The 15548-nt window shown below is 33.0% G+C and overlaps 1 protein-coding gene across 1 annotated transcript; it reads left to right on the top strand.

The window, feature by feature from the left end:
• Positions 1–1357: 1357 nt before the first annotated feature.
• On the top strand, positions 1358–10041 carry LOC124359673 (vesicle transport protein SEC20). Its single transcript, XM_046812612.1, has 5 exons — positions 1358–1605; positions 5091–5275; positions 7228–7338; positions 8975–9096; positions 9767–10041. The coding sequence occupies exons 1-5, from the start codon at positions 1519–1521 to the stop codon at positions 9952–9954; spliced, it is 693 nt and encodes a 230-aa protein (XP_046668568.1). The 5' UTR covers positions 1358–1518; the 3' UTR covers positions 9955–10041.
• The last annotated feature ends 5507 nt before the right edge of the window (positions 10042–15548 follow it).

Here is a 15548-nt window from a genome sequence, read left to right as displayed (position 1 = left end):
GGGACAAACTGTTATGGTTTTAAGAGGACAGTACTTGTTAACATGAAAGTTTAATGTATCACAAAACATTTTAAGATTATTTTCTACTGAATGAAGTAGCTCTTGGAATTTACAATTTTCTTCTGGAAAGGGGAGTGTTAAGGAGAGCGATGTTTCCTGCCTTAAGTCTCTTATTGTTTTTGTAATTTTAGGCTCCCTCTCGATTTTCACTCCACTGGTTATAGCCTCTTGGCCATAGTGGTATGAAATGGCTGTTTTGACTACTGACACTGCGACACTTGGGAAGTTGAAGATAATGTTGTCGATTGTCTACTAAGTTGACTGTGTCACGCATTGGCGTTATGACCAACAACTGAAGGTCAAATGAGCTTAACAATTCGAAAACCGTTTGATGGAAGGGCGATTGCTGTATATCGTATTGATGTTGCTATGACGCTCAGGGTAACAAAACTTGGCAAAAAACCTGACCATCAGTGCGGGCTACGTACGCAGCACATTACTGAGTTGTTCCGCCTGCATTCGCATTGCTGACTAGTAACAAAAATAATCCTACAAGACATTGCCTATGAAATGGATTAAAATTACAAAGTATCTGATCATAACATTTGTGTGATTGAAATTTCATTTAATGATTAAGACATTAATGGTTTTAATAACGTGAACATTAAAAGGGCAGTTTTTATATATTTTAACGGCGATTCTTTCTTTATTCAGACAAGGAAATAATAATAATACTTTTTTGCTGACAGTTGTGTGATTTTGCAAGACAAAATCATAGTTCAAAAACCATAGGAGGTCAAAAAATAATTAATTTTAAGGAAAATTCACTGCATTTTGAAACCGTTACAGCCTGGAGACAGACTTAGAGAATCGTAATTTTTGTGATAGAAAAGGAAAATTTTAGGTTCAGATAAGGAAAACTGTTTTTAGAGGAAACATTCTTGTCTGTTATTCTGTATTTAGAATTATGTATTATGTACTGACTGAATACGTAAATGACTGTTGTTTTCAGACAGTTCGTTTGTTACCAGTCTGAATGGCGAGTGAGGGTTGGAGTATTTGAGAGACATTTCAGGAGCAAATCCATGAGAACACTCCTGTCACTAGTAATGACATAGTTTCTCAATTAATGTTGCAAGCTAGTAAACAAAAGGGATTTTTTGAGAATTTGCAATCCCAATACGTACGCGTATTTTAAGACATAAAATAGCTGGCAGAGAACAAGGTGTATCGGAAGATTTGTAAATTAAGCAAATACTACTCTGACAAATACGTAAACATCATAGAGTAATAATGTCATTTTGCTCCTAAGTTGTCTTTCATCTGTCGATCGAGTATGCTGTGATGAGTGCTGACTGCTGACGTTTTACCGACTAGAAATCTAAAATACAATAAAAAGTGAAGCTTGATGTTTATATTCAAAATGTTTTCATGACAAAAGTGGAATGGAAAAAATCCTTAATTTATATATAATAATATATTGTATACTAATTTGAAACTTTCAAAACATTTATCAGAATGACAATGGATAATTACAAATATTTACTTGACAGTGTTCGTCAGGATATTGTAAACGAGAATTTATCAATCAAAGCCCTTATTCAGGTACACTATCTTTAGGTTAGAGTGTTCTATAAGTTTGAATTTATTTGACCTTAGAGAAAGATAAGTATTAGTCATATGCGTACCTTCAGGGTATTAGTGTACAAAACCTCATTCACATTATTTGTAGATTTTTTAAATGGGAAGTGCCCCAAAATAAGTGACTAGGATAGAAGTCGAAGTTAGGAAATGCCTAAAAAGCTACAAAATGTATTCCCCCCCTAAAATGAGAAAATCCCTCTTGGGTAGTGTGGTAAGTCGCAGGTAAGGTGGGTGACTCCTTAGTACAGTGTTTAACACTCGGGTAGGTCGGGAAAGGTGAATAGCTCTTGGTTAGGGTGGTAAACTCTCAGGTAGAGCAGTTGGCCCATGGGTAGGGGAGACAGTCAAGTAAGTAACGTTAGAATTTTTAGATTAAAATATCAGTGTTTTGGGTATAAAGTGGGAAGGTTTAAGGAAGTCTACCTCAAGAGATTATTCCTCGTTTCTTTTAATTTGTTTATCTTTTTTAAGTACATACTTTAAAATAAAGAAAAACATCAAATCATGCCAAGTGGGAGGTTCTTATGAACCTTTACCAACAATTGTGATCAGACCTGGCATGTTCATCTCACAACATATAGATATTGTAGGAAGCTTGATTACCCCAAGCAGTTATGCAGTATAATAAGAGGCCACCACCACAATTGAATCATCCTTAAAAACAGTAAAAAGTAACTGAATGTTAAGTTGTTTTGTTTGTTACATTTTATACATACACAACACAGATAGTTTTTATATAATATAATTCGTGTCAACATTTTGTTTCTATACTTTAGATAATCATAAATATGATTCTATTGTGGTGGTGGCCTCTTATTATACTGCAGCCGCAGAAGGTCTGAACACAAATGTGCCAGCAGTGTGGACTGTGGAAACATCATCACTAACTACTGATTCACTACTAGTTCAAACAAACTATTCGGCTAGAATACACATGACCGTGACTTTGCAAATAAGAACTTAAATTGCCTGTTGTTAATTAATATATATTTCAGGTAGATTACATTAAGCAAACCCGGTTCTTTATACCAACATTATCAAACAATATTTAATTATTTTGAACAGTAACTGTTCGAATCATCTGCACTAACTGTACACACATTTTCACATTCTAAACACATTTTGTTTTATACGTAACTTCTTTGAAATAAATAAAAATAGTTTACTTTAGAAAACTAAAACAAAATAACACTAAAAAATGATTTAACATTATTTTTTGGTTTTAAAAATGTTTGTTTTGTTGTTAGCTTTTCTTTGTTGTTTAAATTACATTTTTCCTGTTGCCTGTCGTAGTTTTATTATTTGATTAATGGTTATGGTTTCTTTATTATCTATGACAGATATTACATAATTGTTTAAACTATTTTTATTAATTTTAAACATGTGACTTTAATTTTGTATTTTAGATACGTTGATATTGATTGATAGTTCTGTTATTCGATATATAATGTATTGTTGATTGAAATAAGGGATATAAAAACCAGGACCGCTTATCGTACTCTGTTCTATATTTCAGATGAATATTTCTTTGTAAATAACATTTCCTAATATTAAAAAGTGTTGGTAATAATAATATATTAAAGTACCTAATGTATCTGTGCATATTTACTCTTGTAATAAAGATACTTTCTGCTTAAACGAAGTGCACGTTCTGATAATGAGCATCAGGGAAACGCACCAGTTCGTCAAGGTCATTGGCCCACGTGTGTAGCGGCAACCTGTTCTTAAAATCGCTTTAATCTTAAAATTTATTTTTTAAATTTTATTAATGTGTACTATTTCAAAGGATGTTATTATTTTGTCGCCATCAAACACAAAGACTGAAGACATTGCTGTCAGCCCATCCCACTAATAATTGCTGTCACTTAGTAAACCCAAAAATATTTTTTTATTGGGAAAAGGGACGAATAGTTGAACAACCTGACAGTAATGGTTTTGACCATCAGTGCGGGCAACAGCAACACCTTTCTGTGCTGATGGCAATGAAAGAAGATATTACAGATCAGGAAAATATAAAAATGCTAGGGTTCTAATCATGAATGCTTAAAAGAGTGAGCGTACACTGCCACTGCATAGGCCAATGACCTTCACCTTGACAGGATGCTAACCTTAACTATCTTAAATTGAAGAACAAACACATTTTACATTATTTACAGCAAATTTGCCTAACCATAACAGCTGCAGCATGTTCTAAATATGTGGACTCTGTTTAACCCTTTAAGTGCCAAGAGCCTAAAAAATAACCCAGTGGTATTTCCGATAAGTGCTGAGGGCCTACTAGATCGTCGTATATTTTGTATATTTATTATTCTGTTACTACATGTGAATGTATGGCAGTGCACTTACATACATAATCATGTATCTTGATTATGGTAAAAGCTGGTAAAATCTATTTGTCAATTATGAGAGACAACTTTTATGCAATTGTAGATTTTCAATATTTTGTACTAACATGTAAGAAAAGTCATACTCAGTATTGGAGATACTTACTTTTTTAAACGTTATAAGTTATACTTGTTCCTACTTACATAGGAAACAGTAAAAATATTGGGTACAAATGAATTAATATCCAGAAATTATATTTTTTCTTCATAAAAAAATTGTGTATACTTTTTAAATTTAAAAATTTCAACAGATTTTATAATCCAAATAAATATTATAAGTCATATTCTACTTTTCCTCCAACGCAATAAAACAAAAATCATCTCATATTTATTTTTGAAAAAGTGAATTATTTTGTATAACTCTACACAAATACCAAATATAAAAATATTTCTAAAACTCTGTTATACAAAATATAAAAACTCCATTATACAGATCCTTACCTTTTTTAATTTGGTATGTTTTATGTTGCATAAGGAACAATAAAAAGATGCATACAAATAAATTAAGATCATAAAGTTATAATGTTTGTATTCCAAAGTTTTTAATTTTAGTTTGTTAATTTTTGTAATTAAAAATGTTTACATGTTAATTATTAAAATAAATATTACAAGATATAGTCTACATTTCCCCTACATAATAAAAGAAAAATCATCTTATTACCAGTATGTTTATTTTGAAAAAGTTATGAATTATTTTATTTGGCTGAACACTACACAAATACCAAAAGAGTGCTTTGCACTGAGAGAGATGATCTTTCATAAATGCTTTGCACCCCCTCATAAGTGTTTGGCACTCAAAGAGTTAATTAGAAAATACCCTGATAAAACTAATAGTAAGCCTAGACATACACAGAGCAGAGAAAAACTTCTGGCACTTTGTGGCATCAGAAAAAACTGTACTTAATCTTCTTTCTGGAGACTATTCACAATTTGTAGATCCTCAACTTATTCAACTATAGAATAAGTTTAATTTATATTGGTTGATAACAGTTCCTGCTTCTTAAATGACTAATTTTTGTAAGTGTTTAAAATATAATACCATATGGTAATTTGATTCCGCAGGATATTCATCAATGTCCAGGCCCTATGGAGGAACTGAATGAACTCAACAGTGACGGGAGAGCAAAGTTGGCTACTTTGAGGAATCACATAGAAACTTTAGAAACACTTGCTAAGGAATGCATTAACTTTGATGAACGAAAAGATTTGCTTGAAGAAGTGAAAAATAACAGAGAACAATTGACCAGGTATGAAATTTCTTTTTCTGTTAACTGTTTGATGGGTCTGAATCTGAATGTTTATAATTTCAGAATATTAAAACACAGATATGAAAAAGCATCCAAGACAAGTCCGAGCTAAGATGGAAAAATCTGTCATATAAGTTTTCCTCAGTCATGGCTCTATTTAATTAATTTAAGAAAGTGGGCCTGGTTAAAAAGGGATTAATTTTACTATATAATATTAGGCAGCAATCATGCAGAGAAGTTCCAAGCAATTAGCCTAGTATGCAAACTTAAAATCCGAAAACAACCAATTCTTTATTTATGAATTTACACAAAGATAACACTCAATACTCAACACACAACAACAAATTACTACATTAACCCTAGAGGTGGCATTGTAAATTCTCTGTAGTGGCAGGGTGTTTTAGGCCAACTGTTTATGTATTTTTCTAATATATATTACTATCTCAACTAATGCTCCAAACTCAACATATTATACATAATTTTTTTAATAAAAGAACACAAGAAAACATGTTCTACAAAAAAACAAATTTTTTTTCTTGTCATAAATTTTTGATGCAGCAAAAAGATTTAAAAAAGTAAAAAAATAATATTTTATCCTTGGATTCCGTTTTGTATTTGACTCCAAGCGTATAAAAAAACAATTCTAATATATTCTAATATTTTATCTGATCATTTTTGGTGATATCAGAAATATATAGTTTATATTACTTTTAAAATCCATATTTACACTTTTTATTTTTTTTTTACTGAAATTTACCAATGCACTTATTTTTTATGCACAGGGGTAAGACATAAAGCCAATATATACATGTTTGACATATAATGTATTCAATACCCTAAAACCTTTTTTATGAATCATTTTGGTTATAAATCAACTAAAAAGTAAATATAAAACGCATTGATGTTACATACCTATAATTACAATATATACAAGTGTAGAATTCAGCACCTCAAACAGTTCTCTCTAGTCACTTGATCTATCTCTAAAGATTTCACTCATTTTATCACAAATTATTTACAAAAATATGTGTAATATATAGTTATTTAGCTCATAAGTAATAACTAGCTGAAATAACTCCAAACTATGCACTTGGAACAACACAAGAAAGTAAACAAATGTTGTGCAGTAACAACCACCGTCAGGCACAACTGCACGGGCGGGCCAGATGTCTGCTGCACAATGTTTTTATATATACCTAATCGGGCCGGAATTCCGGTGCCTGCCACTTCTAGAGTTAATTACAACACTAACAATTACTTTAATTAAATATAACGCATTTTAGTAGATTTTCAAACAATAACAAACAACTTACAAATGTTGCAAACTCAGAATTTGCCTGTTTAGATAGAATGTAAGCGACTGTCATAGACGATCATAGAAGATTAGCATTAGGAGTCGCAGATTATATGACCGGTGACTAAAACTCCGTTAAAATAAAGAGTAATTCGTTGGCCATTAAGATGAATAAATATAAGAATTGTTTTAGCAATGAAATCACCAATTGGACAAATGTATTACATGTAGTGGAGAGTACTTTGTGGGATATTGTTTTGTAAAAAATAAATATATATCATGTTTATGAATAATTCCAGGTTTTTCGAGAACCACTATCATAGACAACAACCCTACATCAATGCAAAATGCGTGTAATGTCTGATAGATGTAAACTCTATAATAATTTGCTTTTACTGTGTTAATTGACATTGCACTGCATGTTACTTTCAAGGGTCTAAGCCTAATTATTGGCTATTTTGTTCTGACCTTATAATTAGTAGTAAATAATCTTGAAAAAATGCTTTGAGTTTAGTATTAAAGTAAGTATATCAACTTATTTGTTGTTTCTCTGCCAGTAGGAATAAACTGAAATGTTTATTTTTTTATTCATGAAAAAAATTAAAATAAGTTTTTTGAATTATTTATAAATAAACTTAAATTTTAAATATTGTTGCAGCACACTAGGAGCATTCAGAAAAGCCAATGTTGCTTGTATGTTGGCTATTGAGAAGGCTAATAAGAAACAGCTGTTTAGTGAAGCAGACGAGGAATCCGTTTTAAGGCACAGGTAATATGATCTTTGGCTTAGAAAAATTAAGTAAAAAGTAATGTTTCTATTTAATACAGCAATATAATTTTTTCTGTTCTTGTCAATTGTTCTTACATTCATCCCATATGTGTGGTTCATTTTTTGTTCTAGTTCTAGTTTCTATAGTTATCATTCCAAATAAAACCTGACCATAACAAAACCTGAAAAATTCTCCAGTACTACCATTTACACATGTCAAGGCAAGACATCTAGAAGCTTACAATGCTCGCTTTTGTTCACATGCGCATCACTACGGTGCATCAGCACTGGCTGTGATAGCAACAAAGCATGACGTTCTTTCATATAAAAGTTAATCAAAGGTCTTAATTGGATCACAAGTTTCGGAATTAAGGATTTGCAGTTTGCAGTTGCAGTTTGGTTGAAAAGTGGCAAAAATCTGTACCTTTTTTGTTTTTACTGACAAAACAGCTGGAAGTTATTGTTGTAATTTGACTTATATGTTTAAACAAAGAAATAAACAAACTAAATTTGAATGAAACTTGAATGTAACTGTTATTTTAACTCACCTAATAAGCTTGTGGCTAACATTCAAAATCTATTACCTATACTATTTTATCAGAGTAGGCTGATGCTTCTAACCAGATAGTTCACCGGACGGCATTGCTGCACGGTGTCTGATATTTCATTTACATTAGTTAAAATGTAATGAAAAACATGATCTTAAACCTAATATCATTGAAAATATACATTATACAAATTACAAGATCAAATGTAAGATTATGAGAAATTTACTGCAGATTTAGTGATTTGGTATTGAATTTTGATACATTCCATTTCAAACACCTCCAAAAACTAGCTGACAAATTTTTTTTCTTAAAGGCCATTTCTGTATCGATTTAAGAGTAAACTAGTTTGCGTGTAACAATACACATTGGATTGTGATGGACTATTAACTATTCTGGCTTGCAACTATGACCTTATCATGTCTGAGTTCGCAGTATGAGACACAGACCATGTATCCACTGAAAACTCAACATTTTTAAATCTCTCTGTCTAATCATGGACATCCATCAATAATAAATAAATCAAGAAATCTTCTGAAACACTGAAAAGAAGTTTGAAATTTTGAATAATTACCTTTGGACTATATGTTCACAGAGAAATAATAGTTCTCAATTAAAAGATCACCCAATTTGTTGAGATTTCAAAGCTTTGAACCACCCTTATATCTTAAGTGTTTCTGTGGAACTGATTTTGTAAAAAGTTGCATTCTAACCGAGAAAATCTGGTAAAATGCAAACTTAGTACCCCTAAGTGATAGAAAATCTCAGAAATCTAGCTAGTGTTGATGCCAAATCACTCGGCCAGACTCGGCACAGAGAGGATGGTTTGTTAGTTACAGCAAGCAGAGCTACACAGAAAACGCTAATTATTCTATCAAATTAAAAATTTAGATTGCAAGCGGGCTGGGTGTGTAGACGTGTTCACCAACAGATGGAGGGTAGAGCTGGAAGTACTTGGACTTGACTATGAATAGGTCACCTTATTGTATTTAAATTTTATGACAAGTGACTCAAATTTGTTTTGTCTTTTCGAATACACAAATTATAATTATATTAAAGAAACACAATAATTACTTTGTCATTATATTTAGGTTAAAAAAGGACAAAGCCAGCCTAGTGAAGATGTCATCCAATGTGACAGAGCAGCTATTGGCCATCAGTAGGCAGTTGGCTGACACAACTCAACAGAGCTCTAATACTCTGGATACTCTAGGTAAGTTGCATAACATATTTTGCTAATTGATGGCAAAAAATTATTTATAACTGCTTAAACCGTAAGCATTAAAGTTACAAACAATTTTTTGTTAATATTCACCCAATCTACATTCTTATATTATTGCTAAGTTGGTTGAGAGGTTATTTAAAGTTTTTTTTTGCTATTTCCTATAGCTGTGTGAACACTACGTTCATGATACTCCAGCTACCAGTGTTCGTTTAGTATTACCCAGGGAGCATGTGGACAATATGTAATAATTTTTAACGGACTCACCTCTCCCTCTATTTGAAGGAAGTCGTTATTGTTTATTTGTGTTCAGACTCCTTTTTTCTTGTTGATGAAAATAAACTATAAAATGTATATAGTATTTTAACTTGAAATTTCCAGACCAATCTATTATTAATAAGTTGACTGCCGCACAGCCATAGTGTCATTATTTTATTCAAATTAACTATTTTCTGCATGCTTTTGCTGAAAATTTAGACAAATTCCATAGCAAGATTTGTTTATTACTGTTATTAAAATTCAAAAACAACGTATAGGGTTAATTTATTTAGTACTGATGTACATATGTTAAGACATTTAAATAATTAACAGCCACTTTGTAACTCTAGTGTTTTTATTCTGCTTAGAAAAAGGAATCTACAGTTTGGATGATTTGTTGCAGTGAACTCCTCAGGTAATGTGACCAGCACTCAGCAGGAGCTCCGAGATACTGGCAGTGTGATCGCTCAGTCTGGCCAACTGTTGGCCAAGTACGGCAGAAGAGAGTTCACGGACAAAGTTGTGTTACTGTTTGCATTTGCTTTTTTCCTCGCTTGCGTCTTGTACATAGTATACAAACGTTTATTTTGATGTACATTCCCTTAGGTTGTAATTAGGGTAATTGTTAATTTATACAGTTTTTTTAAGGTTTGTTATTAAAAACAAAATGTTTTAGAATATGTTTTCTTTGAAATATCCCCATAACATTTGTGAACAGTTTTCATTAATTAAGAAACGTACAAGTGCAGTACTTTTGGTAATTCTTCAGATACCAGGCCAGAGTGCTATTGGGGCACTGGAAAGTCAATAATAATATCAACACATATATATGCACAGAAAACTTCATTATTTTACAATGTAAAGTTTAGTACAGTACATGCAAATAAAGAGATAAACACTTGTAATAACTGAAACCAGAAATAAACTGCTTTGATTTGAAAGCTTACGTTATTCTTTGAAATAAAGGGTGAAATCATACATTTTCTTCTTGATTTTTCACTCCAAATGACATTTCCAATATTTATTGAATTCGCTTCAACACTAAAATGTCATTTCCGCCCATTTAACCCTATAAGTGGCGGTCATTTGTGGTCTCAGTGGCAGGCCGTTTTTGGGTAAATTGCCGTGATCGTTAAACTTATTTTTAGAAAATATTATCTAAGTGATAACCTAGCAACATTATATATTTTTGTTTTCCTTATGAACTACAGAATAAGAATAAATATAATATTTGGTACCTTACCATTATTTTCAGATTAATATCATTGTAGATGTGTAAAAAAAATGTTTTAGAAAAAATAATTTTTAAGTTCTACTGTCCGTCACTTTGAAACTACTGGAGCTACAATATAATGTCAAATTCAAAGAATATACACAATTTTATTCTAAACAAATTACTACCTATGCATTTTTTTCTATTTACAAGAACAAAAAAGTTAGAAGGGAAAAACTAAATCAATGTACAAACTGTTTTTTTTGTTTGTTTTTTTTTTTACTCCAAGTCACTAGAGTCACTAGTCACTAGGGCTTGTCTTTTAGTCCCAGTAGTGTAGGGCCTACAATAGTGGCTTAGTTTGACATAGCACAGTATATTTCTTAAATATAAAACAGGAATTGTCTTATCGCAAACCCCTCCCCATCCTCAGACAGAGGTCAAAGTCGAGCGGTCTAGTAGATAACGTGATTACAGAATCTCGCCGCCCATTCAGCTGGTGCGCCGCATTCTTGTACTTTCGTGTTTTACTGTGTGTGTAATAGATTAGTGATGGATGACACTATGACAATTTGGGATTTAACCAGGAGGAAGAGGGGACCATTCGTTTTTGACAAGATCGTGACTAGTTGCCTAAATCTAAAATATTCGTGGCGGTCGGCAGTTGCGGCTGAAGGCGGAAATCCACTACACTCACTCATCCTTGATATTGCTGCTTTCTGGGCGTCACAGGAAACCCATTAACAATTAATAATCGTTGTAAGTTTGTAATTTTGTCATTGAAGAGTTGCTTTTTTCGTTCTATAATGTTTTTTTCTATAAATTTATATGTTTGTGTTCATACTGGTGTGGTCGGTATAATCCCAAAGTACCCCAACATTTTTCATGACAAACGAATAACCTAAACATTTACCGGTAACACAAACAACGCGATAAACAATAATATACTGACAATAACGGTACGCAAAGTCGCCAAACAAAACAGTGACGAGACGAGTAGACAGCTGTTCTCTCGTCTGCCACCAGGTCAAATGAAAACTGTTGGATTCATTTAAGCCAGCAAACATTAGTAACATGAATACACACTATACTATATGATATGTATAGGAAATTTCATGGAGAATACGATAGTTCAAACTAGGCCTAAAAATAATGGACGGTTGCGGAGCAACGGCCTTAAATGTGAAGCGACGGCTGTGACGGCGCTTGCCACTTAGAGGGTTAATGGATGTAGCAATAGGATCATTGAGTGGATTGTGTGATACTCTTTGAACAGCTGTTGTAACTTCTTCCCATTCTTCAATTTGTTCTACTAAAGTGACTTATTATATTATGATATCATCTGTCAGAAACTGGTTTTCCTCTTCTTTACCAGTAAACTACTAGCTTATGTCATCTGTAGTCATAGTATTGTCAGGTGTATCAAAAAGCCTTTCATTGACCACATCTCACAGTTAATTTATTTGATTTTCATCAACACTAGCTAGATCGATAAGTCTATTCTTTTGTATTGTTATAACAATTTCAGGTTAGGTTGCAAATTTTCCCAAAGTTTATCCAAAACATAAGGGGGGAAACAAATTGGAAGTAAACAATTACAGACCAATATCAGTCATCTCAACAGTATCCAAACTGTTTGAGAAGTTAAGTTAAGAACAACAGCCTTAATAAGTCTACTTGAGGAAACTATTGACCATATAGAAGCTGGCAGAATAGCAGCAGGTATTATGCTGGACTTTAGCAAGGCCTTCGATTGCCTTGGCCATGACCTTATCCTCACCAAGTTAAAATCCCTTGGTATAGTGGGAAAAGCAGCAGAATGGGTTCAGAACTATCTTGCCAATCGACATCAGATTGTGGAGCTTTTAAGTCAAGAAAAGGGTATCACCAAAAAAGTTCTATCAACACCTCTACCAATAACAAGAGGGGTACCCCAAGGTTGTGTTATGGGGCCAGCTCTCTTTATCCTGACAACAAATGACCTACCAGCATATCTAAGCGACAGTTATACTCCCATAATGTACGCTGATGATACTACCCTTGTGCTGGGTAAGGAGAGTACCGAATTACTTCATATAAGTGCATTTATTACCACAAATCTAGCCACTCAATACTGCAATGAAAATGACTTGGTTATAAACACACAGAAAACTAAGCAAATTATGTTTGGCAGAAGAGGAAGGGAGGACCCAGCATTACTTGAGGTGGAAGTGGAAGAGAGTGCATGCTTCCTGGGCATTACCATTGACAGTTCCTTTACCTGGACAGCCCACATTGACAATGTATGCAAAAAATTGAATACTGGTATATTTTTAATACGAAGAATGATGCAAATTGGCACTCCAGAAATAGCAAAAATAATTTACCACGCATTCCCCACATAAAGTATGGTATAGCTGCATGGGGTGGAACTACCAAGACCAACATGAACAGGATTTTAATATTGCAAAAGAGGGCTGTAAGAACTATACTAGGCCTACAACCTATGGAGAGCTGCCGAGAACATTTTAAGAACCTCAAAATCTTGACTGTATATGCAATGTACATTTGTGAGGTGGCTTATTATGCATCAATCAAAAAACCAGCCCAAGAAACCGACCTTCACAACTATAATACAAGACATGCAAACCGCTTCAATCTCCCAGCTCATTGAACTTCTCTTTTTGCAAAGCAACCAATATATGCTGGTATAAAGATCCTCAACCACCTACCACAAGACTTCAGACAGGGATCTGATGCAACACTAAAGAACAGACTGAAGAATTTCTTGTTGGACAATCCAATCTACTCAATGGACGAATTTTATCAAACAACCTGGACTTAAGTATACATATCATATTGTATTACAATTTTATGAAAATACTCATGTTTGTATACAGTATTGTTTTGACACCATTGCGTTTCTTAAAGAAATTGTAATAAAGAATATTCTGACTTCCCATGAACAAACAATCACTGTTTTATGAGCTTTACCCTAGTATTGGCAAGTGTGTAAACCCCATCTTTCAGGTTGGTTTCTTTTAAGAATTTGATCACAGTGTCGTCCCTGTACAAAACTGAGTACAGGAGGCTCTTTTCGTATTGCACTTTAATTGCTTTAATGACATTCTGGTTAATAGATTGCAAGAGAGATATTACATTGGGAGAAAAGAAAATCACACGAACCAAACTGTCTTTTGAATGTGGGTGGCCTGGAAAGTAATCTAAAATAAGCAATGCCTTTTTATAGTTTTTTTTTTCTTAAGGTTGTCACTATGTCAGTATCGTAAAGTTAGACTGCTAGATCGCATGAGCATCATCATGTACTGTTTTCTGCCATTATTGCAATAACACAGCCCACTAGCTCATTCCCCCTCCACTCCAGTTTAGTACCGAGAAATAGTTTTATTTGTGTCCCACCTGTCTTCATCTCTATTTCTCTGAACAACTCTGAACCCTAGGTCGGAAAATTTCTATTGTAGCAGAGCACTATTGTATGTTTTGCAAGGGTTCCTTTAGAAATGTATTACAAATATTTTTTATACTCCATCCATTAAGTGTTTGGTATTAATGTCTTCAGAACATTCAGAATTTTATTTATCTAGCAATAAATATACACACCTTTTGTTATATATTAATTTTATGAGGTTGAACGTATAGTTTCTAACATTTGTAAACAAAAACATGTTTGGCAAAACAATGTGAGATAGCAAAATGATGCTAAAATTGATTTTTACAACTATTCCAAATAAAATACAAATAAAAACTTAGATATAACCGTTCTTTTTGAAAAATTTGAACGGTCATCAACTTTAAAGCTTAAGAGATGTCGATATAGTGAAAAAACTTGTCCACTATTACATGACATATAAAAAAAAACTAATAAATACATACTTACAGCAAAATAACAATTGCCAACCTTTTAAAAAGGACAATTTCGATACAGTTACTGAACGGAAAATCCTGTGTTGGATTTATCGATAGTATATAAAGATTTTTGATATTGTACAGCACAACATGATATCCTTTTATTTAAAACTATTCCAGTAGACAGGGAATAATTTTTATTAAGTACCGTATAAGAGATTTTATCACCCATTTTCCAAATTGATAAAGGCGAGATAATTTGACAAATTGTAGGTGTTTTGTCTTTAAGTTACATTAATTATTTAAGCATTAAAAAGGTTAATAAAAATACATGGTTATGTGTTTCTTAGAAGTTCTTTAGCACAGATCAAAAATTCTAGACTGTAGAAATGTTCCCCCTGTAACCAAGTCTTCAGTATTCTCGTCAGAATTTCTGGGCTGTCTTCCTTCATCTTAGGTGGGAGTAGATTGTAGAGTTTTGTTCCTGTGTTTGATGGTTTTTTTTAGAAAATAGGGTTGTTCTGTGTATTACCAGACTGAAGTCTTGGGCATGTCTGGTTTGAAGACTGTGCAGATCACCATTTTTGGGAAGCCCTTGTTTAAAGCATGTGCAGTTACCTACATTATATAAATAACCACAACAGTCAACATTTATAATGTTTTAAAAGCTTACCTGCAACTATCTTGCCATTGGAGGCCAGCCATGGTCCTGATAGCTCGCTTTTGAATAAGCAAGATACGCTGAAGGTTCTTTGCTGATGAACCACCCCATAGAATCACTGCATATCTAATGTGTGATTCAAAGAGTAAATGATAGGCCATCTTTGTGGTCAGTTGTATGCTTACTGTTTTGGTTCTTCTTAATACATACAAGGACGTATTGAGTTTCAGGCGCAATGAGTCAGTATGGGCGTCCCATAAAAGTCTGTTGTCAAGAATCACTCTTAAGATGCTTTGCCTGTCAACATAGCAATTTTGGATGTTCCAGAGATGTTGTCCTTAAGTTTATCCAATATCATTTGATTTGTTTTTCCTTCATTCAAAACAAGGTTGTTTGCTAGTTGTGAGCCATGTTAACCGCTATATATGTGGCTATTTCCAAACCTTTAGCATTTTTATCATTGGT

Source organism: Homalodisca vitripennis, chromosome 4 (assembly GCF_021130785.1).
Source record: "Homalodisca vitripennis isolate AUS2020 chromosome 4, UT_GWSS_2.1, whole genome shotgun sequence".
NCBI classification, from domain to species: domain Eukaryota; kingdom Metazoa; phylum Arthropoda; class Insecta; order Hemiptera; family Cicadellidae; genus Homalodisca; species Homalodisca vitripennis.
The sequence above is the reverse complement of the archived record's forward strand: the minus strand, read 5'-3'. Positions and strand labels throughout refer to the sequence as shown.